Below are 27,281 nucleotides of genomic sequence, written 5' to 3'. Positions count from 1 at the left end.
AATATTTTAGCCTGTGTAACTACAAAAAATTTTGATATAGGAATGTAAATGTAATGTAATGCTCCAGATCCCAGGAAGTGTTACATGAACCTGGAAGATGAAAGGCAGGTCAGATTATATAGAAAGTATCATTATACAGTTGAGTCAGATTAGATGATCCCCCATCAAGAACACCCCCTCTGCTAATAGGACCAAAACTCTGTGTCCCTTACCAGGTTTACCACTTAACTCTGATAGTTCAAGAGTATATTTTTGTAACTAAAAACAAAAAAATATTTGTTGTAAGAAATTCTTTATTCTCTAAATAAATGGAAATGGTGTGCTTAATTTTTGAATGGACAATTTCATCCAAAACCTAACACGTGTGCTCCTAAATGTACTGCTAAATGTAGTTGTCTTACCAAACAGCAGTGATGCACCTTGATACAATTTTCCTAGACTTTACGTGAAATTATTATCGTGTTGTTTTTAATGCACAAAAGTGCAAGGTAATGAAAAACACTAAAACCATAAGCTAATCATAAATAGTTTGCAATGTAAATCAGCATGAGCAACTAGGTAAAGTTCTGTTAATCTACACTATTTACTAAGCAACCTCTTTTAATCACTGCTTGCCACTTTCAATACGTACATATGGGCTATACTCTGAATAGCTTTGAAATGTTTTTTTATCTTTTTTTTTTTTTGTCTAAGTAGGGCAAGTAGAGATTGCTTGCACTGTAAGGAAACAAGAAGAGAATGTCTCTGTTAGTGGTATCCAAATGTCATAGTGTGACCATCGTTACACCAAAACAAACTGTTTATGAGGTGAAAGTTTTGAATTTATACTATGTGATGCAAAGCATTAGTGTGTGCAAATGTGTGTTTTGTCCTTATTCAGGCTGCTGCTTTTATCACAGCCCACCACAGTCACCTGGGAAGACAGTTAATTATCAAGAGTCAAGTCGAGAAGCTTTTATTGTCATTTCAACCATATATAGCTGGACCAGGACCATGGTGCTACTGTACATAAAACAAAGACAGAGCTAAGGACTTAGTAAGTTAGGCCTAGATACATAAAGTGCATCTGTGCAACCTGGTGCAAACAGTGCAGGACAAAAGACAGTGCAAACTAAAAATACAAGACATTACACACAAGACAATACACAAAGCCATCTTTAGTATTCCCTAAATAATTTCTTTAATAAAAAGATTACTGTGCATATATCAAAAACATGAATATAACAATAGCACTTATATTGTATAGTTTGATTGCTGGTTGATTGAGGAAGCGTTCTTCCTGTCCTTTGGACATCTGTTTCTGGAATGACCAGGTGAAAAACACTGGAAACCGAGCCATTTGTCTTTACAATGAGCAAAAGCAGAATGTGAAGTGTCCTTGCAAACTATGCATGGTGCAACATTCAAGCCTGGAATTCAGGACATGTTGCTTCTCTTCCTGCTCTCCTTGATTGTCTGTGCTTTGCCACTATTTTTCATCAGAACTCTCTCCGGCATACAGATCACTTTTTCCAGAGCCACATATTCTGACTGTTTTGACTGGGGTAAATCCTGTTCACCATTAACTGGGCATGGGCTAGGACTCCCATGTACCTCATTTACAGCGATTTTCTTTTCACATTCAGTTGATCTGTTTCTTTTTTCTGTGGCTCTCAGCCTTTTTTCTGAATGATATTTGTTCAGAATTTCTTGCACTTCATAAGCTGTCTATGGTTTTTGAATGAAATGTTATTGCTAGTCCTGAGTTTGGACAATTCCAATATTAAAGCATTTTTTATTAATTGCTTTAGAGGTATTAAATGTATTATTTATTTCTAATTTACAATATTATTAAGCAATTTAACTATTGCTTTTATCAGAACTGACAATGTTTTTGAGTACAGTTAAATTATATATTTAATTAATTTTACCGAAAATCATGGCACTCAAATTAAAAGTTATGGCACTTATACTGTGTCACTTTGTTGACTTAATCTTTTTAAGTTGCTAATATTAAAAAAATTTAGAGTGTATAAAAATGCAGTGAAAAATTAGCTTTTTTTGTACAAATGAATACATATAATAATAATAATAATAATAATAATAATAATAATAATAATAATAATAATAAATACCATAACCTAACTGCATAATAAGTCTGAATAAGGTCTATCTTCATGGCACATCTTGACATCGCAATATTAATCCCACACATTCTTGCAAAACATTCAAGATCTATCAAATAGTAAGGGGATCTCCTCTGCATATAGCCCATTTTAGATCACCCAGCAGATTTATAGTTAGGTTTATTTCTAGGCTCTCACTAGGTTATTAAAAAAATCTTCTTTTGACGAAGCTCTTCCTTTGTTGGACATATACATAAAATCTTAATATATAATTATTAATATATAAATATATCAGATATATAAACATTTTATTAAACCTTATAAAACCTTATAAAAACAGTAAAGTAAAAATCTAATTATATCAGAATATTGTGTGTGTGTGTGTGTGTGTGTGTGTGTGTGTGTGTGTGTGTGTGTGTGTGTGTGTGTGTTCTCAGACGATTTAAAGACCATCATCTCTGGATGTTGAATGAATTCGTTTTTGGATATGTGAAGCATTTGAACACCCTCCAGTAAACCCAGAGTATTTTGCTATTCATCCCAGGCTGGTTAGAGAACCTAGCATGTGTAAAGGCTATTATGTTTCATCTCCGTGTGTGATGTAGCTGTATGTACTGGTGTAGAATAGTGAGTGAGTGGGAGGGTCAGTTAGTGCGACTAATAAGGACACGCTTTCCTCCATGAGCTTCCATTCTCACTTTTTACCTCCAAGTGTGTGTGTTCAGGACCGCGTTTAAAATAGCGCTTCCAGAGGCTTCAGGGGAAAAAACTTTCTTAGTAGACGTAAGTACGTTGCCTTGTTTTGTTTGTTTAATTCACCGAGGCAGTGTCTGTTCGAGTATTAGCCTACATCTGGCTCCGGAATTTGTCATTTATAAATGTAGATTTGTGTTCATTCTTCTGGCGTCTCACATGATGTCGGCCTCCTGCGAATTTAACCAAAGTCCTTGATAAAGTCATTCTGCACGCCTTTAGACAGGAAAAGAGAACATGTATTCTCACAAGAGCTAATGTGTGCAGTTGTATTTTGCGCAGCATATTGCTTGTTTTGTGCGTGTGTACTGTATAATAATACTGTCACTTCAACTGTACAGTCATCCGTGTGTAATGTAATGCAGGCAATTGTCTTTGGCAAAAAAACAACAACGGACCTATATGTCCATAGCATGGAATCCTACTGCGAGCACGTATGATAATATACACGAGCTCACGAGTTGGCGTGATATTCATTTATGAGTTTATTTTTGCCAAGTCAACATGACGAACCGTAGTCTTGACGTTCCTCACTGTCCCGTTGGTAAGTGATGTGACACCTTCCTGTGCACTAATCATCCAAGTGTTAAGAGACGTTCTGATCCCCACGTGATCCGTGGGCAACGTCCCAAACCGCATACTCAGGCACTAAAGAGCAAGTCAAAATAGTACCTCCGTATGGTAACCCAACTAGCAGTGTAGTATGCTGTTTGAGACGCAGCCACGAGATGTATTTATTAATGGAATATGTGACCTCACATTTGAGACGGATACACAGCTTAGCTGTAAAAATACAGGTAAACAGATGATGAGATCCGGTTAAACGGAAAAACTTAAGGAGGGTGACACAGACACATGCTTACTTCATTATTAATTCGTTTAAATTTCTTGAATTTTGATATCGTGGGAAATTTGTGAATTCTACATTATCAATAATTATTAGTATGTATAAGTAGTTTTCATAATATGTAAGTGTATATATATATATATATATATATATATATATATATATATATATATATATATATATATATATATACATACATACATACATACATACATACATACACAGCCTACTCTTCAAAGTCTGTTTGTGTTAAAACACAAAATCTAACATTACTGTCCATAAATAAAAATTGTGTTGTTTTTCTGTGTCATTTGAATGCACTTTAATATTAACTTTAATTTCAAATACTTTGTGCTTTATTAGTTTGATGTAAACATTAATTAATTATCTTATATTTATCATGATATGTAAGGTACCATAAACATGACGTTTATTTTATTTTATCTAATAAGCCCATTTTCATAGTGAAGAAGAAATGAGTCACTGGCTAAAATGGATTTTCTTCTGGATAGTAAATGGCATTCCTTTAACTTTTGGCATGGCAGTAAATGATAAAATAGGTATGTATATCAACTCCATCTTTTACATTTCACTTACATATCTTTGTATATGCCTTTCTCTTTTCAGCTTTTTTTTAAGCCATATTTTTTTCAGTCCTTAGAATAAATGTTTCACAACAGTGAATCTGTGATTAGTTTGCATTTGTGCTTTGCAGTTGTGGGTGGGCTTCATGCCAAGGCTAGTAAATGTATCTCCAAACACCAGAGCTGTTAAATGTAGTTGTTACTTCAGTGGCATCATGTTGCTTAGGTTGCCAACTTTAGCTCACACACAGTATGATGGAAGGTAAAGCTGACCTCTTAGATATGAGGATAGATTAAAATAAACACCACCTTTAATTAACACTAATGTGTAAATGAGTTATTTAATTAACCAGAGGTGTAAAGTAATTATTTGATGTGAAAAATAAAAATCTTGCTTCCTTCAAAGCAGCTACAAGCACATGGTCTGGACCTTCTGACATGAACTGTATGTTTCCATAAATGTGCTACATAGAGGTCACCATGACAAGTGTCACATGCACACTGCTATGGATCTGTTTTTCCTTAACTGTATCAGTAGATTTATCTGCAATTTAAATAGTCAGAAAGCACATGATGATATAGCAGCACATCATCATTAATTACTAAAGTCTGCTTTTAATATAATTTATATTATTCTGAAATACAAATGTACATGTATTTCTGAAAACACTTAAGCCTTTAATGGATGCCTGGAATGAATGATTGGAATTTGAGAATTTCTAATGATTAATAATTACATCTTAATACTAAATAAGAATCAAACTAATCCATTTGCAAAACAAAATGTATAATAGGTTATTTATCTATCTATCTATCTATCTATCTATCTATCTATCTATCTATCTATCTATCTATCTATCTATCTATCTATCTATCTATCTATCTATCTATCTATCTATCTATCTATTTATTTATTTATTTTAGGTCATTTGTGCCCTCCATTAAAACTGGAGAAAAGATGGTATGCCCACATGAATGAAGGTCATGAGTTTACAGGTATGATTTAGAAACAATATATTTAGAAGCTATATCTTGATGTAAATATTCAGTATAGGATGTTTAAAAGTGGTACTATAAATTGACAGTTATGTTATATGAAAATAATTTTTAAAAAGTAATGTGCCACAATGAAATATGTGTGAGAATCTTGGATATTTTACATTGTTTCATAGCAATTAATAACAAAATTTAATAAGCCAAAAACTCTAGCCAATCATTTCTACAGTGCTCTTTTTAATAAGCATTTTTGCCAAATGCTTTAGTCAGTGTATATTATGACATTAAGCTACTTGTTTCTGCTTCTCTTTAGGATTTGATTTAGCAGAAAACTTTGTTCTTCGGAAGGGAACAAGTACAGATGACAGACCTTTCTTCAGACTAGGCAGCAAGCCCCTGGTTAAAGCCACAGAGTAAGTTTATGCAAAATTGGAGATTTGGTGTTTGGTTCTAAAATTGAGATCAATTCTACTGACAGATTTGCTGTATGACAAAGGAAATATGCACTAAATAGATTCTTATAAGAAGCTTTGTGTGATGGAGACTTTCTGGAGGTGGTGTTAGAAAGCATTATTCTCAAATAATATTTTGAGATCTTAGTAAATGGTTATGTGTGCCTGGAAAAAGACCCAACAGCACCAGTTGCTACCATTACTGAGCATGTACCCGATACCACTCAAGAGCTGAAAATGGGCCAGGATTATATTCAGTTTCTGCCGTGCATACTAATATTTTCTCAGGGTGTAAGTTTGCCTTCGGGTCAACTGATACCCGGATGAACAGCCAACCAGTGCAGCACCTGGTTCACTGTCTGGATAATCCAGGGATTCTAGGTATTGTCTGTATGAAGAGATCATTCTGTTTGTGTGGCTAATAAGATGAAACTCTGAAGTAAGCTGTTGTTGAATAAATAAAATGGACCTAAATTGCAGATGTAATGTGTTATGAGGACATTAATCCATTCTAGTTTGTAGTACATTTGCTGATGTTACAATTATTGACAGAATAGTTGTTTCCTGTGTAATTCATAATTCTATCATAAAACATACAATAGCATTCCTGTGGTGTCGTATATTATGCTTTTAACTTTGCTTTCATCTACAAATAAATCATTTGTAAGTTGTAGATGTTGTTACATGAAATAACATGAAATAAAATTGTCTATAAAATGCCCAAAGCCATAACAATGCCTATAGCAACAAAAGGCTTCAGTAACTATATGATGTATCTGGATTAACTATTGTTGTTTAGGCTACTTTAATCACAGCTGTTCACATCTTGACCAGGTTTGCTTTGTTATGACCCAAGAAGAGGTGATTGGTGATCCGTTGCTTTATCAAATTTTTATTGGCTTGCAGCTTCCTGTTGGACCTGAGGTCTATGAGCCTAAACATAGAGAGGACAGAAGGGAAGGAGATACTAAGGGTATTTAACCGCCCCTTCTCTTTCCAGCCTGCAATTATGGACAAGCATTGACAGGTGATGGGGCTTGACAGCCGGAGATACAGGGGATTAGTGTAGCTTCAGGTCCAGACATTTCTCACTTTACTCACAGGAAATGTTGCTGGGCTCCTCTTTCATGGTCTTGGATCATATTTACTGGACCTGACTTTGAAATGATACTATACTTGGAAAAAGAAGACTTGAGGTTCAGTATTTGCTGGTTTACAGTACAAAGTTTCAAGTCAAGTCAAGAACTTTCATTTTCATTTTAACCATATATAGCTGACACAGTACATAGTGAAATGAGACAATGTTTCTCCAGGACCATAATGCTACATAGAACAATACAGAGCTAACGACATAAAGTAAATTAGCCCATGCCACATAAAGTGCACCTGCGCACCCTAGTGCAAAACAAAAGATAGTACAAACAAACAATGCAAAACACTTCAAGACAATACACAGAAGCAGCCCGACCAGTGTACGTACTGTATATTCTACAAAAATATAGGAATATAGCATATAAGAAGTACTATAAATACTAAGTACTCTGAGTAGTGACCTACAAATAATTTGTTGTACATCAAATGTTTTGATTTTATTAGAGAAGATGCCATGATCATGGTTGTTAGATGTATGTATTTATGGATGTGAGGGTTTTTATATTTGAAAGTTGGCAGGCTTTGGAGAGTGTGGTCTGGTGACATGGTTGAGTTTGCATTAAAGCACTTAATTACCAAGGTATTTCTGAGTTATTATACCACTTTTTAGTCTGGCTACTGGGGATATTCTTTTTAGTCTGAACAACCAGGACATGTAATTTTATAGCACGTCAAAGATTTCATTTGCCAAACGAGTGCTGGCTAATTAATTGTTTTTTGTTTTCTTTTCTTTTGAAAACATTTTGAAATACAAATATAATATTGTGTTATTAGTTTGTAGAACTATTAGTCAACTGTAAAAAACAAACAAACCAACAAACATAGCCAGGTGAGCAGTGTGGTGGTACAGTCTTGCTGCTTCAGGGCTTTTCCATGTTCTGTCAATGTCATTATGGTTTGCTTCCCATTAGTGATTATATGTAAATTTTGTGAATTTGTGCTTGTGTACACAGTGCCCCATGTTAGACTGGCAAGCCATTCAGTGTTTATATTTTTGCCTTGTGCACAGTATTGCCAGGTCAGGCTTGAGTGGGAGAATTATACTAAGATTATGAGTGAATTCGTGCTGTGGCACTCCCCCGGTTTGATCGGAATTGAGGAATTGGAAGGCAGGCTTGAGGCAATACAAATGGTCTTCTTTATTTCTTTCTTTAATTTCTCTTTTCTGCATTCATGTATTAGCTTCATGTATTCTCCAAGGACCACACCAACATAAACACATATACATGCACACACAGTTCTGTGCAGCTCATCTCTCTCTACTGTGAGTCTTGTCTCTGCTTCTTTTATCCTTGTTGCAGCTCACTGAAACACAGAAGACTTGTGCAGCCCCCTCCTTACTACACACCACAAGGTGGCATCAAAATATTCCAAACTTTTTTTTTAGAAACACCTCACAAACCTTTGTCAGTAGAGACAGAATGATGAGAAAGCTTATCTGGTGTGGATGGAGGGAGTGGTGGAACACAGTGAAGGAGAAATTCACCCAAAACTTCCTGATTATCTATGAATTAGTTACAAAATTATTTAAAGGCTGTACCTCACTCTCAGAAGGTGATATTTTTAATGTGAGACCACTGCCCTAAAGGTCCATTGGGCTTTTTTATGAACATATTCTAGGACTACCCTGAGTTCCAGGTTTGAGATCATGTCTATTATTTACAAATATTTATTTATCTTTGCAAATGAGAAATATCCTGCGTTCTAGACTTACTGCCTCTAAAAATATGTTGGTCATGTGTTGGCACCCTTCACACCGAACCAATTTAATTTTTAGCATTATTCTTAAGGAGTGGTCTTTTTTCAGGCTCCACAGTACCAATGAGAAGAACCTATAGATATAATCAGTGGCAGCCTTATAGAAGACTTAATACATATAGTTAATCTTTGGGCAGATATCTGGTTATGGGTGAGAATGGTGGTTTGAGTTGTTTTCGCATGGGTTGTGGAATAAACCTGCAATGCTATCAATGCTCCAATAATATTTGAACAGTTAACAGAGGTTTATGTTTGTTGGTTGTAGGTTGGTGTTTCCGAATGGGCTGTCTCATGAATACTCCCTGGTAACTACATTCAGACTCAGGAAAACTACAAAGAAGGATCGATGGTTTCTTTGGAATCTCTTAGACCAGGCTGGAGAATCACAAGTATGAGAACTTGAGTAGTCACACTATTCCCACTTGGACATAACCTGCTTTTCTCACTGTAATATAGTCATGATTGTTACATGAAAAACGTTTATTTGAAAGTTATATAGTATCCACATCCTATATCTTTTAATGTTGTTTTTTTTCTTCCTAGGTATCATTAATAGTGGATGGGGCTAAAAAGGTGGTTGAGTTTTCAGCCATAGGCTTTCTGAAAACCAAACTCCAGTATATATTCAAAAACCGGGATTTGCATGTTCTCTTTGACCGCCAGTGGCATAAGTTTGGGGTGTCAGTACGACGCAGCAGCGTTGCAGTCTACATTGACTGTAAGCTGATTGAGACACGTCTGACTGCAGTTAGAGATGCAGTAGACTTGGATGGACGTACGCTAATTACTACTAGGGTGGAGGATGGACGACCCGTGGACGTGAGTTTCTAACATGAAATCAATGCAAATAAAAATCTTTGAACAAATACATATTTCACCAAAGTTTTATGGAAACAAGTCCATCACAGCCATAACGTATTTCCTCCCACAAAGTTGGAAGCACACAGCTGTTTAGGATTACAGTTTCCTTAAACTAGAATTGCATTGATTGAGGCCCTGGAAGACATGGTTTGCCAAGGCTGGAGGGGAATAAGTTGAGTGGACACAGCCCTGTCTTCAAAACCACTGATAAACTTAGAGATTACTTCAATCGCAGACTGCACCACAGTCTTTTTTGGCAAATATGTTTTCATTATTTTAGCAGATGGGGACAAAGTCTGGACTGGGATATGGGTGTGATGGTCAGGTCTCCAAAAATCTTGTGCCATATTGTGTATGTCTGATGGTCTTTGACCACTCATTGGTTGTCACTGTGTAGGAATCCTGGAAAATTCACAAAAAATATTTTTTTAAACCATGTTTGAACAATATTTTAAAATGTGAAAGAAAGCAATAGTGTATTAATCTAAAGATAGGTGGTGTACCTTTCAGTGGAACTGGAAATCCACTTTGTTACTAAATCTTTTCATTACAATTTTCTCCTCCAGTTTTCTCAAAGATACACTTCAGTAATAAAGCTATACTTAGTTCTGGTTAAAATACTTCAGGATTTAAAAAAGTCTATAGATGTCTAAACTACATATATGCAATGTAAAATCTGTAAAATCAGCCTAATTCTATGAGCTAAATAGTGAAAATATTGGTCATTATATTGGTTATTACATTTTCATGAAATTGTCATGAAAAAAGTTTACTTTTACAGATTGAGCTTCAGGAGATTCTAATCTTTTGTGATCCAAGTGTGTCAGAAGAGGCCAACTGCTGTGATATACCCGGAGCAAGTGTAAGATAGCATTTTCATACAATAATATGTTGTTGCATGTATGTTAACTCAAAAATATGAGCAGTTCCATCAGAAATGCATATCAGAATTCTATTTAAATTCGTGATGATTTTTAAAATGACATGGTTAATGGTTAAATGGTTAAAATGGTTAAAAAATAGTTAATTTACTAAGAAAATCAAAATCAAAAGCCTGTCGTTTTGTATCTTATAGACTAAATATATTGGGATTTAAGACCGAAATCTGAATATGAAATATCAGAATTATAAATTTAATTTCATGACATTTACATATAAATGTGTATTGGGCTACCAATCGGAAGGTTGTGAGATTCCTACGTCCACCAAGCTGTCACTACTGTGCCCCTGAGCAACGCCCTTAACCCTCAATTGCTCAGCTGTATAAAAATGAGATTAAAAAAAAAGGTAAGTCACTCTGGATAAGGGCATCTGCTAAATGCTGTAAATATATATCATGGTGTCTTTTATATGAACTCATCCATTTTACAAGTGCTACAGTAGTGTTAAATATTGGATATCCCATTGGATGCACTGTTAGATTAGTTTCCTAGATAAGAGCCCTAAGTGTTACATGTGAAGACTGTGTTGTTTTATAGGGAGAATGGGGAACTGTTGAAGAATAGCAGGCTGTTTTGAGAAAATGGTATAGTTTATCACAGAGATTGCATAAGCATTGAGCATAACAGAAATCATACAGGATGACTATGAAAAGCAGTTGATGACAGAAATGTTTTGAGAGCTGTGAAGAACATCAAAAATAATACTGGCAGTCTGATTCATTCAAATTAATGGTTGGTGGCCCTACCAACTAGGCTCTGTTATGTTGGGCTGTGCCTTGCTAGGCTATGTTGTGTTGCGTTACGTTATGCTATGCCTTGCTAGGCCATGTTAAGTTACTTTGCACTATGTTGTAGGCTGTTGTGATACGTTAGGCCATGCCTGCTAGGCGTTACGTTGTGCTGTGCCTTGCTAGGCTGTTGTGATGCGTTAGGCCGTACCTTGCTAGGTGTTTTTGTTATGTTATGCCGTGCCTCGCTTGGCTGTTATGATACGTTGTGCCGTGCCTTGCTGGGCATTATGTTGCGTTATGCTATGCCTCCCTAGGCTGTAATGGTACATTATGCCATGCCTTGCTAAGCGTTATGTTACATTATGCTATGCCTCGCTGGGCTGTGTTTGTGTTACATTGTGCTGTGCCTCGCTGAGCTGTGTTGGGTTATGTTGTGCTGTGCCTTGTTGGGCTGTGTTGGGTTACGTTGTGCTATGCCTTGCCGGGCTATGTTGTGTTACGTTATGTTGTGCTGTGCCTTGCTGGGCCGTGTTGTGTTGCGTTTCGCTGTGTTTATGCCTCGTTGGCTGTTGTGATGCGTTGTGCTATGCCTCGCTGGGCTTTAGTGATACGTTATGCGGTGCCTTGCTAGGTATTATGTTGCATTGTGCTGTGCCCTGCTGGGCTGTTTTGCGTTACGTTATGCGTTGCCTTGCTGGGCTGTGTTGGGTTGCGTTATGCTGTGCCTTGCTGGACTGTGTTGTGTTGCGTTACGCTGGGTTATGCCTTGCTGGGCTGTTGTGAGGCGTCGTGCTATGCCTCGCTAGGCTGTTGTGATACGTTGGGCTGTGCCTCGCTGGGCTGTTGTGATACATTATGCCATGCCTTGCTGGGCGTTATGTTACGTTATGCTGTGCCTCGCTAGGCTGTTGTGATACGTTATGCCATGCCTTGCTAGGCGTTATGATACGTTATGTTAGGACTCGCTAGGCGTTATGATACGTTATGTTAGGACTCGCTAGGCTGTTATGACACGTTATGCAGGAAATATTTAGTCCTCTGCTGGCTCTTAAGTTAGCAGGAAGAGCCAGGGAGGATTGCCTGGTATGGTCTGTTTGGGGGGATTTTGTCTTGCTGCTTTCCCAGTTAAATGGGAGATTGTCCCCAGAAGCTGCTACTGTTCCCTGACTAGCTTTCATGGAGCTCATGAAAAGGATGGGGAAAGGAGTGTTTCTGCAGGTGGTGACCACAGACCACTTCTTAGTTCCTATGCTTTCTGGCTGAAGTTTTGGTCACTTTTGAATGCTGGCGGTGCTTTCACTCTAGTTTTAGCATGAGATGGAGTCTCCAACTCACACAAGTGGCTTAGGTAGTGCAGCTCATCCAGGATGGCACATTAATGTGAGCTGTGGCAAGAAGGTTGGTTGTGTCTGTCAGCGTAGGGTCCAAAGCATAGAGGCACTACCAGGAGACAGGCGTGTATATCAAGAGAGGTGGAGGAGGCTATAGGAGGGCAACAACCCAGCAGCAGGACCGCTACCTCTGCCTTTTTTCAAGAAGGAACAGGAGGAGCAATGCCAGAGCACAGCAAATTTACCTCCAACAGGCCACAAATGTGCATATGTCTGCTCAAACGGTCAGAAATAGACTCCATGAGGGTGGTTTAAGGTGCCCAACATCCACAGGTGGGGGTTGTGCTTACAGCCCTACACCGGGCAGGACGTTTGGCATTTGCCAGAGAACACCAAGATTGGCAAATTCGCCACTGGCACCCTGTGCTCTTCACAGATGAAAGCAGGTTCACACTGAGCACATGTGACAGAAGTGACAGAGTATGGAGACGCCATGGAGAACGTTCTGCTGCCTGCAACATCCTCCTGCATGACTGGTTTGGCAGTGGGTCAGTAATGGTGTGGGGTGGAATTTCTTTGGAGGGCTGCACAGCCCTCCATGTGCTCGCCAGAGGTAGCCTGACTGCCTTTAGGTACAGAGATGAGATCCTCAGACCCCTTGTGAGAGCATATGCCGGTGCGGTTGGCCCTGGGTTCCAGTGCTAGACAATGCTAGACATCATGTGGCTGGAGTGTGTCAGCATTTCCTGCAAGATGAAGGCATTGATGCTATGCACTGGCCCACCCGTTCCCCAGACCTGAATCCAATTGAGCACATCAGGCACATTATGTCTCGCTCCATCCACCAACGCCACGTTCCACCATAGACTGTCCAGGAGTTGGTGGATGCTTTACTCAAGGTCTGGGAGGAGATCCCTAAGGAGACCATCCGCCACCTCATCAGGAGATTGCCCAGGTTTTGTAGGGAGGTCATACAGGAACGTGGAGGCCACACACACACTACTGAGCCTCATTTTATATATACATAACACTTGTAAAATGCAAATTGCAGTCCAATCAAAACTTATTTGCATTTAATGAAACTGGAATCACAAAATAGCTAATTAGTGAAAGAAAAGACAGAAAGGCAGAGTTATTTTGTTTACCAATTGTTTACCAGTTATTTTGTTTTGTTTACCATCATAATTTTCATAGATGTTGAGAAATATGATAACTGTATATTGTTGAGTTTAAATTGATTTTTTTTTTTTTATTACATTTGTGGAATTTTGCCCCCTATTTTGACACCCCTATCCAAAGTCATTTAGAGAAGTGCTTTGTGGTCTCTTTTAAGAACACATTCTCAAGCTAGTTGGGTCTGGAGCAAACAATGCAGAAAATTCTGTGTACAAAAATTAAAACAAACAAACCTATTGATTCGGTTATAGCAAAAGAAATGCTACTCTATATATAGATGATGGGCCAGTATGACTGCACATAGCTTTAATCAACTGCCTAAGCTCATTGAATATTTAGGTCAAGCTTATGATGGAAAGCATGATTAAAATGAGCTTTTTTGGAGGATGAATGCTGGCTTATCATCTTCTTTAAAGCTTAAACATTTCCAGCACTCCACTCTTAAAATAATGTAAAATTATTATACTTTCCTTAACTCCCCTTGTGTTTGGTAAACAAAATAAGTCTGCCTTTCTGTCTTTTCTCTCACTAATTAGCTATTTTGTGATTCCAGTTTCATTAAATGCAAATATGTTTTGATTGGACTGCAATTTGCATTTTACAAGTGTTACGTATATACATGTGAGTACAAACAATATCAGTGTTCCTGAAATTTTGGGGATCCAGAAGAAAATCTTTTCTTTGGTTGACTTCTGCAACAATTTATTCATAACCTTACTAAATGATTGATAACTAAATCCCAGCCACAGCAAATCCAAGTCATGAAAACATGACAAAATAATTGTTCTTGGATTTCAAATTCAAAAGGTATGCTTTGAGATGTAAAAATGATCAGATTATACTTTTCTTCTGTTTAACCAGTGTGGTGTTAGAGAAACCCATGCTCCTACAGCTTCCCCATTGCTCACGGGTTACCACCACCAAACCCAACAGCTGACAGTGCAACGGTCCACACCAACCCAAAAGCCTGCTGATCAATGCCAGTGCTGGGCAGAGAAGGTACATTTAACTGTTAACTGCTAATCCTGAGGTGTTTGCAGTGAGACATGTATGCCTTTTGTGCTTTTGTGATTCACATGTTATGTTAACCTTTATTTCCTCGATAACAACCAGATCTAGGAGTAAAAACATTTTTGAAATGAGGGGCTGTTTGCTCAAAGACATATGAATTTGGCTAATGAATGTACTACTAAAAGTCTAGTCGTTTGACAAACAACCTTTTTATTTTTTGAAGGGAGAGTCTGGTCATCAAGGTGTGGCTGGATCTCCTGGAGCAAAAGGAGATAAAGGAGATAAGGTAAGGTAAGGATAAGGTATACGCTGATTATTAATTAAAAAAATCAGTTAAATTCAGTTTTATTTATATCACAGGTTTGACACTGTCACAAAGGAACTTTATAGAAATCTAGTCAAGAGTCAAGAAGCTTTTATTGTTATTTCAACCATATTTAGTTGTTGTAGGACACAGTGAAATGAGACAACGTTTCTCCAGGACCATGGTGCTAAATAAAACAGACAGAGCTAAGGACTTAAGTAAGTAGTCTTAGCCACGTGAAGTGCATCTGACAAAAAAAAATGCAAAAAAAAAAAAAAAAAAAAATACATTGCAGGACAAAAAATACAAGACATTACACAAAAGGCAATACACAAAAAACAGCACCAACCAGTGTAAATACTATATGTTCAATCAATATTACAATGTGCAAAAATACTGGAATGAACACATTAGTATTATATCAGCAGTTACATGAGCAATCGACTGTATTGTAAGACAGCATGTGCAAAGAGCAAAAGCAGTGTGCAAAACAGCATGTAAACCGTTTGATATGATGGTGCTTTAGACATGGATGTAAACTGGAAGAGTGTGTATTTGGTGTGGGTCATTGAAGTCCATACAGTTGATTGTGTGTGTGTGTGGGTGTGTGTGTGTGTGTGTGTGTGTGTGTGTGTGTGTGTGTGTGTTTGTGTTGTGCTCGGTACAGTTCAGCTCAGTTATTGAGGACTCTGATGGCTTGTGGAAAGAAACTGTTACAACTGTCTTGTTGTGAGGGCCCGAATTCTTCGGTACCTTTTTCCAGGTGGCAGGAAGGTGAACATTGTATGTGAGGGGTGTGTGGGGTCATCCACAATGCTGTTGGCCTTGCGGATGCAGCGTGTTGTGTAAATGTCCATGATTAAAGGGAAGAGAGACTCCAATGATTTTCTCAGCTGTCCTCACTATCCGCTGCAGGGACTTGCGATTCAGCTGCGATCCATTTCCCAAGATGGCGGCGTGGCAGTAGCACTCAGTGGCCACTCCGGATTCAATATGGTGCTATTTACCTTTTTAAGATTTTATTTAAGGTTTTTAGCCCGACTATTGCTACTACATGGATAGAAGAGACAGCGGTGTTCATGTATACAACCACCACAAACTAATAGAGTACAGAAATTGTGCAACAACCAACCTGCATGATGATGTACTGAATAGGCTTTTGACCTCGGCTTGCTGAGGAGACCAGGTCTCCAGTCCTCAGTGTTGCCTGATACCGGAAACCAGGAGAGGAGACGCCGAAAGTGCGGTAAGTGGGCGGGTGTCCGTGCTAGGCTAAAAACAAACCCTAGTCGGCCGGCTCTCCAGTCCATTCTGCTAGCCAATGTTTGCTCCCTGGACAATAAACTGGACTACATCCGATTCGAACGCTCTACACGGCGATAGATTAGAAACTGCTGCATGTTTGTTGTCACGCGTTTGTTGCTCCCTAAATTCCATCAGCATGTGGACTTTTCTACAAGAGCTGAAAAGAGGTTTTGTTTACAAGAGGTTTTGTTTACACAAACATTCCCGGCGTGTACCGTGCGGAGCCCTGCCCACACCTCGGCTACTCAGACCACATCTCTGTTATGCTAATTCCACCATACAGACCACTCGTCAGACGCTCAAAACCAGTTCTGAAGCAGGTAAAATCCTGACCAGCAGGAGCTACCTCTGCTCTTCAGGACTGCTTTGAGTGCACTGACTGGAACGTCTTCAGGGAGGCTGCAACCAACGGTGACTCCTTCAAATTGGAGGAGTACACAGCATCAGTGACCAGCTACATAGGCAAGTGCATTGATGACGTGACCGTCTCCAAGACCATCACCAGAAGCTCCAACCAGAAGCCGTGGATGATTGCTAACGTGCGTGCGCTAGAGACCTAGCCTTCACTTCTTCTGCTCAGACAATCAACAGCCACTTCCAGGACAGCGGAGACACCCAGCGCATGTAGCAAGGCATACAGGCCATCATGAACTACAAGACCGCTTCACCTACCCATGATAGTGATGCCTCTCTCCCAGATGCGCTGAATGACTTCTACACTCGGTTTGAGGTGCAGAACAATGTAAATGCAAGGAAGACCATCCCTCCCCCCGATGATCAGGTACTCTGTTTATCCACGGAAAACATGAGAACTCTATGCAGAGTTAACCCATGGAAGGCTGCTTGCATGCCTCAAGACTGCCACCATTGTCCCCATCCCAAAGAAGGCTACAGGGTCATGCCTCAATGACTATCATCTCGTCGTACTCACACCCATCATTATGAAGTGCTTTGAGAAGCTTGTCATGAGGCACATCAAGAATATGCAACCACCCTTCTGGACCCCCTACAGTTCGCGCATTGTCCAAACCGCTCCACAGACGATGCCATTGCTACAGACCTCCACTTAGCCCTCACCCACCTGGACAATAAAGACACTTCTGTACAAATGCTGTTCATAGACTTTAGTTCAGCATTCAATACAATCATCCCTCAGCACCTGATTGGGAAGCTGAGCCTGCTGGCACTAAACACCTCCCTCTGCAACTGGATCCTGGACTTACTGACTGGGAGACGTCAGTCAGTCCAGATTGGGAACGGCGTCTCCAGCACCACCACACTAACACTGGAGCCCCTCAGGTTCAGGCTCAGTCCACTGCTGTTCACCTTGCTGACTCACGACTTTGCAGCAATGCACAGATCAAACTATATCAAGTTCACCGATGACACGACTGTGGTGGGTCTCATCAGCAAGAACGACGAGTCAGCAACAGGGAGGAGTTGCAACATCTAACTACCTGGTGTACAGCCAACAACCTGTCTCTGAATGTTGATAAAACTAAAGAGATGGTTGTTGACTTTATAAGAGCACAGAGCGACCACTCTTTGCTGAACATCGATGGATCATTGGTAGAGATCGTCAAGACCACCAAATTACTTGGTGTTCATCTAGCGGAGAACCTCACCTGGTCACTCAACACCAGCTCCATTACCAAGAAAGCCCAGCAGCGTCTCTACTTCCTACGAAGGCTGAGAAAGGCACATCTCCCTCCCCCATCCTGACCAGAGGGACCACTGAGAGCATTCTGAGCAGCTCAAGAAGTCAAGACAAGAAGCTTTTATTGTCATTTCGACCATATATAGCTGTTGCAGTACATAGTGAAATGAGACAAAGTTTCTCCAGGATTGTGGTGCATCAAGCATCATCCACGGACCCGTTTGCTCAGTAAGCAAACATCAGGGAGTCCAGAAAGGGTCCAGTAAAGTCTTTCGGATAAACCAGAACCAGTTTTTAGAATGACTTCATGGTAACAGATGTCAGTGCCACAGGTCTGTAGTCATTAAGTCCTCTTATCTTGGGTTTCTTTGGGATGGGGATAATGGTTGAATGTTTGATGCAGACAGGGACTTCACACAGCTCCAGTGATCTGTTGAAGATCTGTGTGAAGATGGGGGCCAGCTGGTCAGCACAGGTTTTCAGACAAATGTTACACCATTTGGGTGTGGTGCCTTTCTACTTTTGTTCTTTCTGAAGATGTGGCACACATCATTTTCACTGATCTGGAGTGCAGGATGGGGAAGGGGTTACTGGAGGTGTTAAAGGTTGTGTGAAGGATGATCAGAAATGGGTGTGGGGGGTTTTGAATCTACAATAAAACTCATTCAAATCTTCAGCAAGTTGTTGATTCACCACAGTGCTGGGGGATGGTGCCTTGTAATTTTTTGATAGCTTTCAAACCTTTCCAGACTGAAGAAGTGAACTGAACCTACAACCTTTTCCAAGCTCTTCTTAGCCACTCTAATCCTCCTATCTAGTGTGTTCCTGGCTTGATTGTACAAGACCATGTCTCCATTTCTGTAGGCATCCTCTTTGGCTTGACGAAGATGTCTGAGTTTTGCTGTAAACCATGGCTTTTCATTGTCCAATGTTAGATGACTTCTGGTAGGGATGCATTTATCTTCACAAAAACTGATATATAAAGTTAGTCTCAGTGAGCTTGTCCAGATCATTGGCAGCAGCTTTAAAAACACTTTAAACAGTTATGTTAAAACAGGCTTTTGTTTTTTGTACGGTGATCTTGGGTATTCAGAGAGGCGCCTTTAAATAAAATTTATTATTATTATTATTATTATTATTATTATTATTATTATTATTATTATTATTATTATTATTAAAACCTGCTCTGTTTCGTTGGTCCATCTCTTTACAGTCTCTGGTGGGACATGTAACATGCTGTCTGTATTTTGGAAGTTCACGGGAGAGATTTGCTTCCCCAAGAATTATTCTAACAGACTCCGGGTGTTTTCGTTCCTGTCCCTGTAATCTGATCAGCGAGTTTTTGTTATCCGAGATGACCGTGCAGGAGTAGCTTGCACCGGTTTGCACTTTATTTGGCTAGGACTGACTTACTTAAGTCCTTAGCTCTGTCTTTGTTTTATATAGCACCATGGTACTGGAGAAACATTGTCTCATTTTACTGTGTACTGCAACATCTATATATGGTTGAAATGAAAATAAAAGCTTCTTGACTTGAGTTGTAAAGCCAGACGCACATGCGCTTGTGGTGGAATGTAAACACTCACAAGAATGAACGAGTGAATCTCCCTTGGCAAGTAGAATGGTTTGCAATTAATGAAGAGCACTATTAGATCTGTGCATCACATCTTCTTTAACACTGTTATATCTGTACACCACCTTTCATTGATGTAGAAGCATGTCCCACCACCCCGCGATTTTTCCTTTGGTTCTGCATCATGGGTTGCTCTGAACAGTTGAAAGTTTGGCATATATTTCGGCAGAGTTCATCGAAATCCGCCCTGTCTGAGCTTCATGAGTGCACCGGCTCACTTAACCCGTCTGCGCGTCTTGAAGCTTATGATCAGCATCCCTGCTCTGCCAACTACAATGTTTAGCAGAACGTCCGATTAATCGAAAACCGGTAGGAGATTTTGTGGTGTGTTCTGCCAAATATTCTGGAGTTCATCCGTGGTAAAACTGAACGTGTTTGATAAAACAAAGCACTGTGGCTGTCAAGTGTGGCTATTCTAAGAAATTATAAGTTATAGGTATGCTGTTAAATTAAAATAATAGATAAACATCATATATAATTTGAAATTTTTGCAAAGAAAAGTCTGTTATGTGACATGAGAATATATACAAATAGCATATAAATCTTTAAGTATCTAACATCGAGTAACTGGACTCAAGCACAGTCAACCATGTCCAACAAGGTTACTGCTAGCCCATGGTGTGTATTCTCCCTTAACTGTCGAATAATATTATCCCTCTCTAGAGCTGCTGGCCACGGTTTTTCAAAGTTATCGTCAACAGCTGTACAAGTGTATCATGCATAAAACAGTCTTTCTTTTCCAGGGGGATTCAGGAATTAATGGGTATCCTGGTATTCCTGGGGAAAAGGTATATGTGGTTATAGTTTTTCTTTGCCCATTTTATAGTGCAGCTACACTAAAATATAATGAGCAAGAAATAAGTCACAGTTTATGTGGCTGAAGTGGTAGGGAAACTGACCTGAGCAAAATTCTAATTATGATCGGAATTTTGGTAGCATTTGCATAACCTATAGCAAATATAATACAGCATAATTGGCCAGATTATTTCTTTTGCAGTTAGTGGAAAATTCAGGTAATATAAGTAGGAAACTAATGAATTATAATTAATATTATAATAATATGAATATTATTTGAATTTCACAGGATCATTAATGGTTACCATATCATCCAAGATATTTGTATGTTTAGACTATTCTAAATAACTAGGAGTTCTAGGTATATTGTTAGTACTCATAACAAAGTGTTAATTAAGACAGCAAATAACAATTTATTATGATAATTGGTATTGTGACACTTACTATAGTTGTGTTTTTTAGCCATTCATTAAGTCTAAGGATCTTTTTTAGGGTGACATGGGCATTGCTGGCATGCCCGGCTTAGATGGTAATACGGGAAATAAGGTAAGTATCGTTTAATAAACATATTTTTATAGTGTTTTCCACATTTGGGTCCCAAGAACCTTAGTATGTTACCACAGTTACCAAATAACATTTTGTCTAATGGCGATTATGGCTTACATTGCACCTTGAAATAACCTGGAGTAAACATGAAGCCGTTGTGTATATACAAATGGCAAACTGTTTTGCTGCACTTCAAAAGTGGGCCAACACAAGGATTTAAAATTGCAATGCTGCACACAGCATTGCAAATGTGTAGCATCAGAATATTGTTTGTTTTTGCAATGAAACTATAAACATATTAATGCTAAAAACCTGCTGGGAAAATTTAATTGGAGCAATTACAGATGTCATTTATTTAAAAAAAAAAAGAGAGAATTAACCATTTGATTCATTCATTCGTTAATTCATTCATCTTTAACCATTTTATCCAGATCATGATTGATATGGATCTAGGCTGCTGTGATTCAATTTCACCATAGACAGAGACATTAACACACTCATACACTACTGGAGGCAATTTAGACCAATTAGTTTTTGTGAAGTAGGAAGAAACCAGAGTACTCAGATATTAAGACACATGAAAAACATACAAAACTCTACATAGGCAGTAACCTGAGCTCAGGATTTAATATTGAATCCTGGTGCTTCACAGAACCTTAAGTTGTGTGAAACAGAAACAGTAACTTCTGTATGTACACTGCGATATCTAACTGAATTTCATAATTGAAATTGCTTAAAGTGTGAGTGCAAGAATGTGAAGTCTCAGATGTTTTCTGTTATCTTGTTTAGGGTGAGCCTGGGTCAGCTGGAGAGCAAGGGATTGATGGTGAAAAGGTTCGTAAGTAGATTTACAGTACATTACCTCACTTTGGGATTACATGGGAATTGATAGTGGTTAATTATTTAAAATGTCAGAAGCTGATACATCTCTGTGAAAGAAAATTTTAAAAAGTGGTATGAACTGGGGTTTCCAAACATGGGTCAAGTAACAGGTCACTTGATTTACAAATGGGGTCATGGGAAATATTTGAATATTATATTAATAATATAATATTAGATGAATACTTTTGTTTCATCTACTTATTTTTCTTACAACTTTATATTCAAAACTAATTTTGAATGGTAATACTTAAAATGATAGCGTTTAAATGCATAGGGTACGTGATATTTTAGTCTTATATTTAGGAATAACCTTCTTTGCTGGAATAGTTCAACAAACAATTAAAAATAGAAAAAAAGTAATAGATATCAGATTTAAAACATGATGGACAGGGATGTTTTGGGTCTGAATTGCCATCTAGTGAATGTCACTTTTAAAACTTCTCAATGTACATATGATACCTAGTGAGTATGTGAGCAATGCTGCTTGTGTTACCATTGCATCTGCATGCACACTGAAAGTCATATGTCAAGTATAACCCAGGTGCCTCTGCTTTGCATCAGACTATATCACACCACACTGGTGTGAATTATTCTTCTGTAACAGCTCAACACTTCCCACTAAACTGGTATGTCAGTACAAGGACATTCTTTGTTTTTTTAATCATTCAAGTTACACATACAGTACAGTCTGTAAGTCTGTAAGTATTGGATGGACAGTTACACAACTTTAGTAATTTTGCATCTGTACACCAGAACATGGGATTTAAATTTTCAAAGTTTAATGAAATATAACAATTTAATAAATATTGAGTAGCATTTTCACAAATATTCTATTTCTATATAAGTAGTAATTCTATTCCTATAATAATTCTAAATATAAGTATTAAAGACAATCCTTAGATACAAACCTTTTTGCAATCAATGACTTCCTGAAGTCTGGAACTGATGGGCATTACCCAATGTTTTGTCTATTTGAGGCAGCTGCCTTCAGGTTCTGCAGATGTGTTGGTCATTCTGGCTTCAGTTTTGTCTCCAGTAAGTGAGCAACATGCTCAATTGAGTTGATTTCAGCTGACTCACTTGGCCATTTAAAAAAATTCCATTTCTTTCTTTGAAGCTTTTGGCTTTTGCTGTGTGTGTTAGGTCATTATCCATTTGTAGTGTTAAGTGATTTGTAGCATTCTGTTAACTTCAGAATTCATCCACTTGTATTAGCAGACACATCATTGTAATAAATAAATACAAGTGACTCAGTCCCATTGACAGCCATACATGCCCATGCTATAACACTGCCTTTGTCGTGTTTGACAGATGGGATGTTATGTTTTGGATCATGATCCCATCCTTTCTCTTCTTGTCAAATCAGGCAGGTGAGGAGCAAAATGCAGAATGTATGAAGGTCCAAAATATGAGTCTTTAAAAATGAGCAGGATACTGGTGTTCAATTCAATGAATAGTTCACACACACTAGACACTATAGAACAGGGCAAGGCAGAAAACAATATCAAAACCAATGAACAAACGGGAATGCAGGGCAGGCAGAATTGGGATTATAACATAGACCAATAATCCAAATAATCGCAAAGGGCGCAATACAGGGCAGTCAAAAACAACGAAGGAACTAGCAGGGTCATACCAGGCAAGGCAGATGCAGGAACAAAGGTGAGTTGACTTGACAGGAGTGCTTGGCAGACTGAAATGACCATTTGGCAGAGACGGAATGTTCATGGCATGCCTCCCCCTGAAGTGCTACCCCAAAATGACTGCTGACCCGGAACTGTCATTAAAAGCAGAAGTGTTTCAAGCGTCAGAAGTGTCTTGTGAATGCATTTATGATGTATAGTAATGGTGACCATTAGCTCATAGTCTACTTAGCCGCTCCTTACACAATAACATAGGGCGAAGAGTAAAGGTTATAGGGTGAAGGCTTTTAAACGCTATTGCAATATATGGCCAAGGGGAAGCAAATTAACATTTAACCTGAGGGTGAAGCTCAGTTTGTTTATGTTTATCTCAGTATTGTACAGTTTATTTCTATTGTAATTTACAAATATGTGGTTTTGAAAGGTCCTAACCAGCTCCAGGTCCAGGATGTGTCACGCAGGGACCTACGAGCCTTCCTTCTGCAGTGTTGGGAGTCCAGAATCCACCATACTATATGAAACAGGTTGGGGGTGGGGACTCGTTGTTAGGAGGTGCCAAGTGACTACAAACAAATGCCATCAGTCTAGAGACGTGGAATATGGAATTGATTTTTCATGGACCAAGGAAGCTGCAGGTGGTGTTTGACCTATGTTGCCAGACTGGAGGCGGCCAGGCAACAGAGGAAGCATACCAAATCCAGGTTCACCCACTCTGTCTGACCATTTGACTCAGGGCGGAACCCTAATGACAGACTGGTGGTGGCACTTATTAGGTGACAGAGGGCCTTCCAGAACTGGCTATCAAATTGAGGACATGCTATTTGTATGTTGCATGTTTATTTTATGCTATTTTGGCCTTTTATGATGGAAACTGGGAGGGCTGCATCTCAAAAACAAGTGAGAATTGTATGATCAATGAACTTCAGCCTCCAGGCTGCCGACGTAGGGCTGCAGGGGAGCAAATGTGTTTCAGGGACCGTGTTTCAGAGACCGCTGGCCTGAGAACCTTCCTCTGTTGGGTTGCCTGCAGCTTGAGGGCCTGGAGCTGCCCTAGTTGTTCTGAGATTTGCTGAACTTCAGTAAATAGTGCAGACAGGACCTGCCCGTGGCCTGCCCAACCACAATCTGCCCTTGCCGGCTCATGGTCTGGTGCAGACATACTGTTTCAGACCATATAATAGGAGGGGGCACCAAGTTGGGCCAGTTTTCCAAATGGATAAAAGGAGTGAAAGTGGGCAGAGAGCTAGAAAGGTGTCCGGAGCACACAGAGAAATCATGTGCGCTATGCAAATATGGAAGCAAAATGTGCAGAAGCACACAGAAGTCGGTTGGAAAACCACTCTTCCCCACTCTTTCTTGCAGACCTCTATTTCTTGCAGAAATATTCTAAACCCACGATTTAAACATAAAATAGGATAAGGCTCTGGCTTAAAGAGAAGCACAAAACAAGAGACAAGGTGTGGTGCAATTAAATTGCTAGGATACTGCAAAAATACTTCCCACTGTGGATGCAACACGCAAGGGTTTAAATAAGAACATCAATTAAGAACAAAGCTGAAAAAGATGAATACAATAAGGACACAGTAGGAAAAATAGGAAATGGCATAATGGGGCAGAGACAAGACAGAATTAAAACAAAGATGTGTGGTGACGTAAATAAAAAATGAACCTGGTAAAACATAAATGGGACACATGGAGCAACCAACTTGCACTGCTGGTTGTCATGTACTTAGTATTCAGTAATGCTGAGCTCGAGACAGACTCATTACAGATATCTCCTGTGCACAGCACACTCCTGGTCACTTCCTCTTTTACTTTGACTAATGTTAATGTTTGTGAGTGCCATTGTAGTACCTGTGTACTGTAGAAGTACCAAAAGTATTAATTAATTAAATAATGACACAGAGAACGCTGCAGTGATGGCTTCCGTGACGGTGTATTAATTCAGAATCAACATGAACATAGACATAACAAAAACTCATTATCTGACAGTATCAATACATGTGTGTATCACTGCTTTTACACTGTAGTAACCAGAAATACAAACAGAATTGACAACACTTTCCTAACTTTGCATGCTCTTTGCAAGAATGGAATATTCTGAAACATACATATAAATATTGAATATGCACAATATTAATACTTCCTCTTAAATTGAAATAACACAATCAAATCACCTGAAACAATATAACAATAATTATACTTTCAATAACATCAATATTTTAAGTGTTCATTTCAGATAGCGTCTCTCGCGTTGACCACGAGGTACCCATACTACACATGTGCTCAGGCCTGCTAGCTCATGACACACTATCAAAAGTAATACAACAGTTTTCAAACAGTTTTCAACACACTTAACTCGATAGTATCGCATTAAGTAGTGTTCAGAGTGTGCCGCGTTGCCGATGGCAGCGCGGAATCTACTGTTGTCTTTGTCCTGTCTCTAGTCCGTGTCGTGTTTCGTGTTCCTCTGTTATTAAACCCTGTTTTGTTTTGCTATCCTGCGTCTGGGTCCGCTTCCTGCCTCGCATCATGCCATAAGGCACCGGTTACTTCAATATAAGAAGAAATAAATATATATACATATATATATATATATATATATATATATATATATATATATATATATATATATATATATATATATATATATACTTCAGTTCACTGATGCCTGACAGTCAAATGAGCTTTAACCTAATAAGTGCTTTGAATAGGAGTTTAAGAAAAAAGCTCCAATAAAAAGCTGGAGAAAAATTATTGTACAACATTCATGCTCCAAATAATTAAGGTGAGGTAAACTTTTATTGTGCCCATTAGGGAAATTTGTCTGGGGCAATCACCCATGCTGCTGGCATACAGTACACACAAGACAAATACAATTCACAAAATACACAGATTATTGAATACATAAAATTACAACTCTATACTTCCTCTATTTAGTCATTAAATTGTTGGATTTTTCATTTAAACATTGTTAATGGTCCCATGGATTTTCAGGGTCACTGGTTTACATTTATAGCATTTGGAAGATATCCTTATCCAGAGCAACTTAGGGTGCTTTCACACCTGCCTTGTTTAGTTTGGTTGAACTGTACCAGAGTTGGCAGGTGAGAATCGAACTCTGGTGCGCTCCAAAAGCGGATCAAACAAGTGTACCGAGACCTCCTTGAAGAGGTGGTCTTGGTACGCTTTCAAACGAACTCTGGTACGGTTCATTTGTGTTGAGAACACGGTCCAAGATCAAATAGACCTAACTGCAAAAAGTATTGCGCATTTTGGACTAAACCAGCTGCCGTAGTGGGTCGTTGGCAATATTTACGGAAGATGAGCATGTCACAGTTTCGCAAAAGTAATGCTCGCCGCCTCCTGAAGTGTCTTGCGATGCGTCTTCACCATTTGCAGTGCATTAAAATGATATTTTCAAGCCACATCCGCACTTCATTCTGAAAATTAAGACTTTGCATAGAATGCTGTATACAAGCAATGTATACGTTGCTCCCTGGTGTACTGTATGCTGTATTTTCCTGTATTTTCCTCTTTTCGTTTACTTCCAGAGTTTCATTGGAATTTCCCACACATTTATTCTGACCAATCGAGAAGCAGTTTAGGAAATACGCTCAAAGACATGTGGCCAATGAGTGATGTGGATGTTATCACATGACTGCATTTTGGTTCGTTTCACTTGGTGCGGAACAGAACGATCAGTGTGGTGTGAAAAGGAACCAAAACTGCTAAAAAGCTACATTTTCTGTATCATTTTCTGTATCATTTTTTGCTTTTTGTCCGGACCAAATGAACTGAACTATAGGTGTGAAAGT

At 38.8% G+C, this 27,281-nt stretch overlaps 1 protein-coding gene across 8 annotated transcripts in view; it reads left to right on the top strand.

Moving 5' to 3' along the window:
• The first annotated feature begins 2,657 nt into the window (after nt 1–2,657).
• Nucleotides 2,658–27,281, top strand: part of LOC113660734 (collagen alpha-1(XIX) chain) — a 118,306-nt gene continuing 93,682 nt past the window's right edge. The window contains exons 1-12 of one of the 8 annotated variants that reach the window (XM_047816373.1): nt 2,658–2,888; nt 4,158–4,265; nt 5,214–5,285; nt 5,599–5,698; nt 8,913–9,036; nt 9,191–9,466; nt 10,290–10,370; nt 14,549–14,686; nt 14,922–14,984; nt 20,341–20,385; nt 20,885–20,938; nt 21,728–21,772. In XM_047816373.1, the coding sequence (XP_047672329.1) occupies nt 4,181–4,265; nt 5,214–5,285; nt 5,599–5,698; nt 8,913–9,036; nt 9,191–9,466; nt 10,290–10,370; nt 14,549–14,686; nt 14,922–14,984; nt 20,341–20,385; nt 20,885–20,938; nt 21,728–21,772 (1,083 nt within the window). In that variant the 5' untranslated portion in view covers nt 2,658–2,888; nt 4,158–4,180. Of the gene's footprint in view, nt 2,889–4,157; nt 4,266–5,213; nt 5,286–5,598; nt 5,699–8,912; nt 9,037–9,190; nt 9,467–10,276; nt 10,371–14,548; nt 14,687–14,917; nt 14,990–19,708; nt 19,907–20,340; nt 20,386–20,884; nt 20,939–21,727; nt 21,773–27,281 lie in introns of those variants that run through there. The other 7 variants (XM_047816374.1, XM_047816371.1, XM_047816370.1 and 4 more) reach the window with 7 other exon arrangements.

Source organism: Tachysurus fulvidraco, chromosome 7 (assembly GCF_022655615.1).
Source record: "Tachysurus fulvidraco isolate hzauxx_2018 chromosome 7, HZAU_PFXX_2.0, whole genome shotgun sequence".
Lineage (NCBI taxonomy): Eukaryota > Metazoa > Chordata > Actinopteri > Siluriformes > Bagridae > Tachysurus > Tachysurus fulvidraco.
Note: the sequence above shows the minus strand (reverse complement) of the source record. Positions and strands in the feature narration are given on the sequence as shown.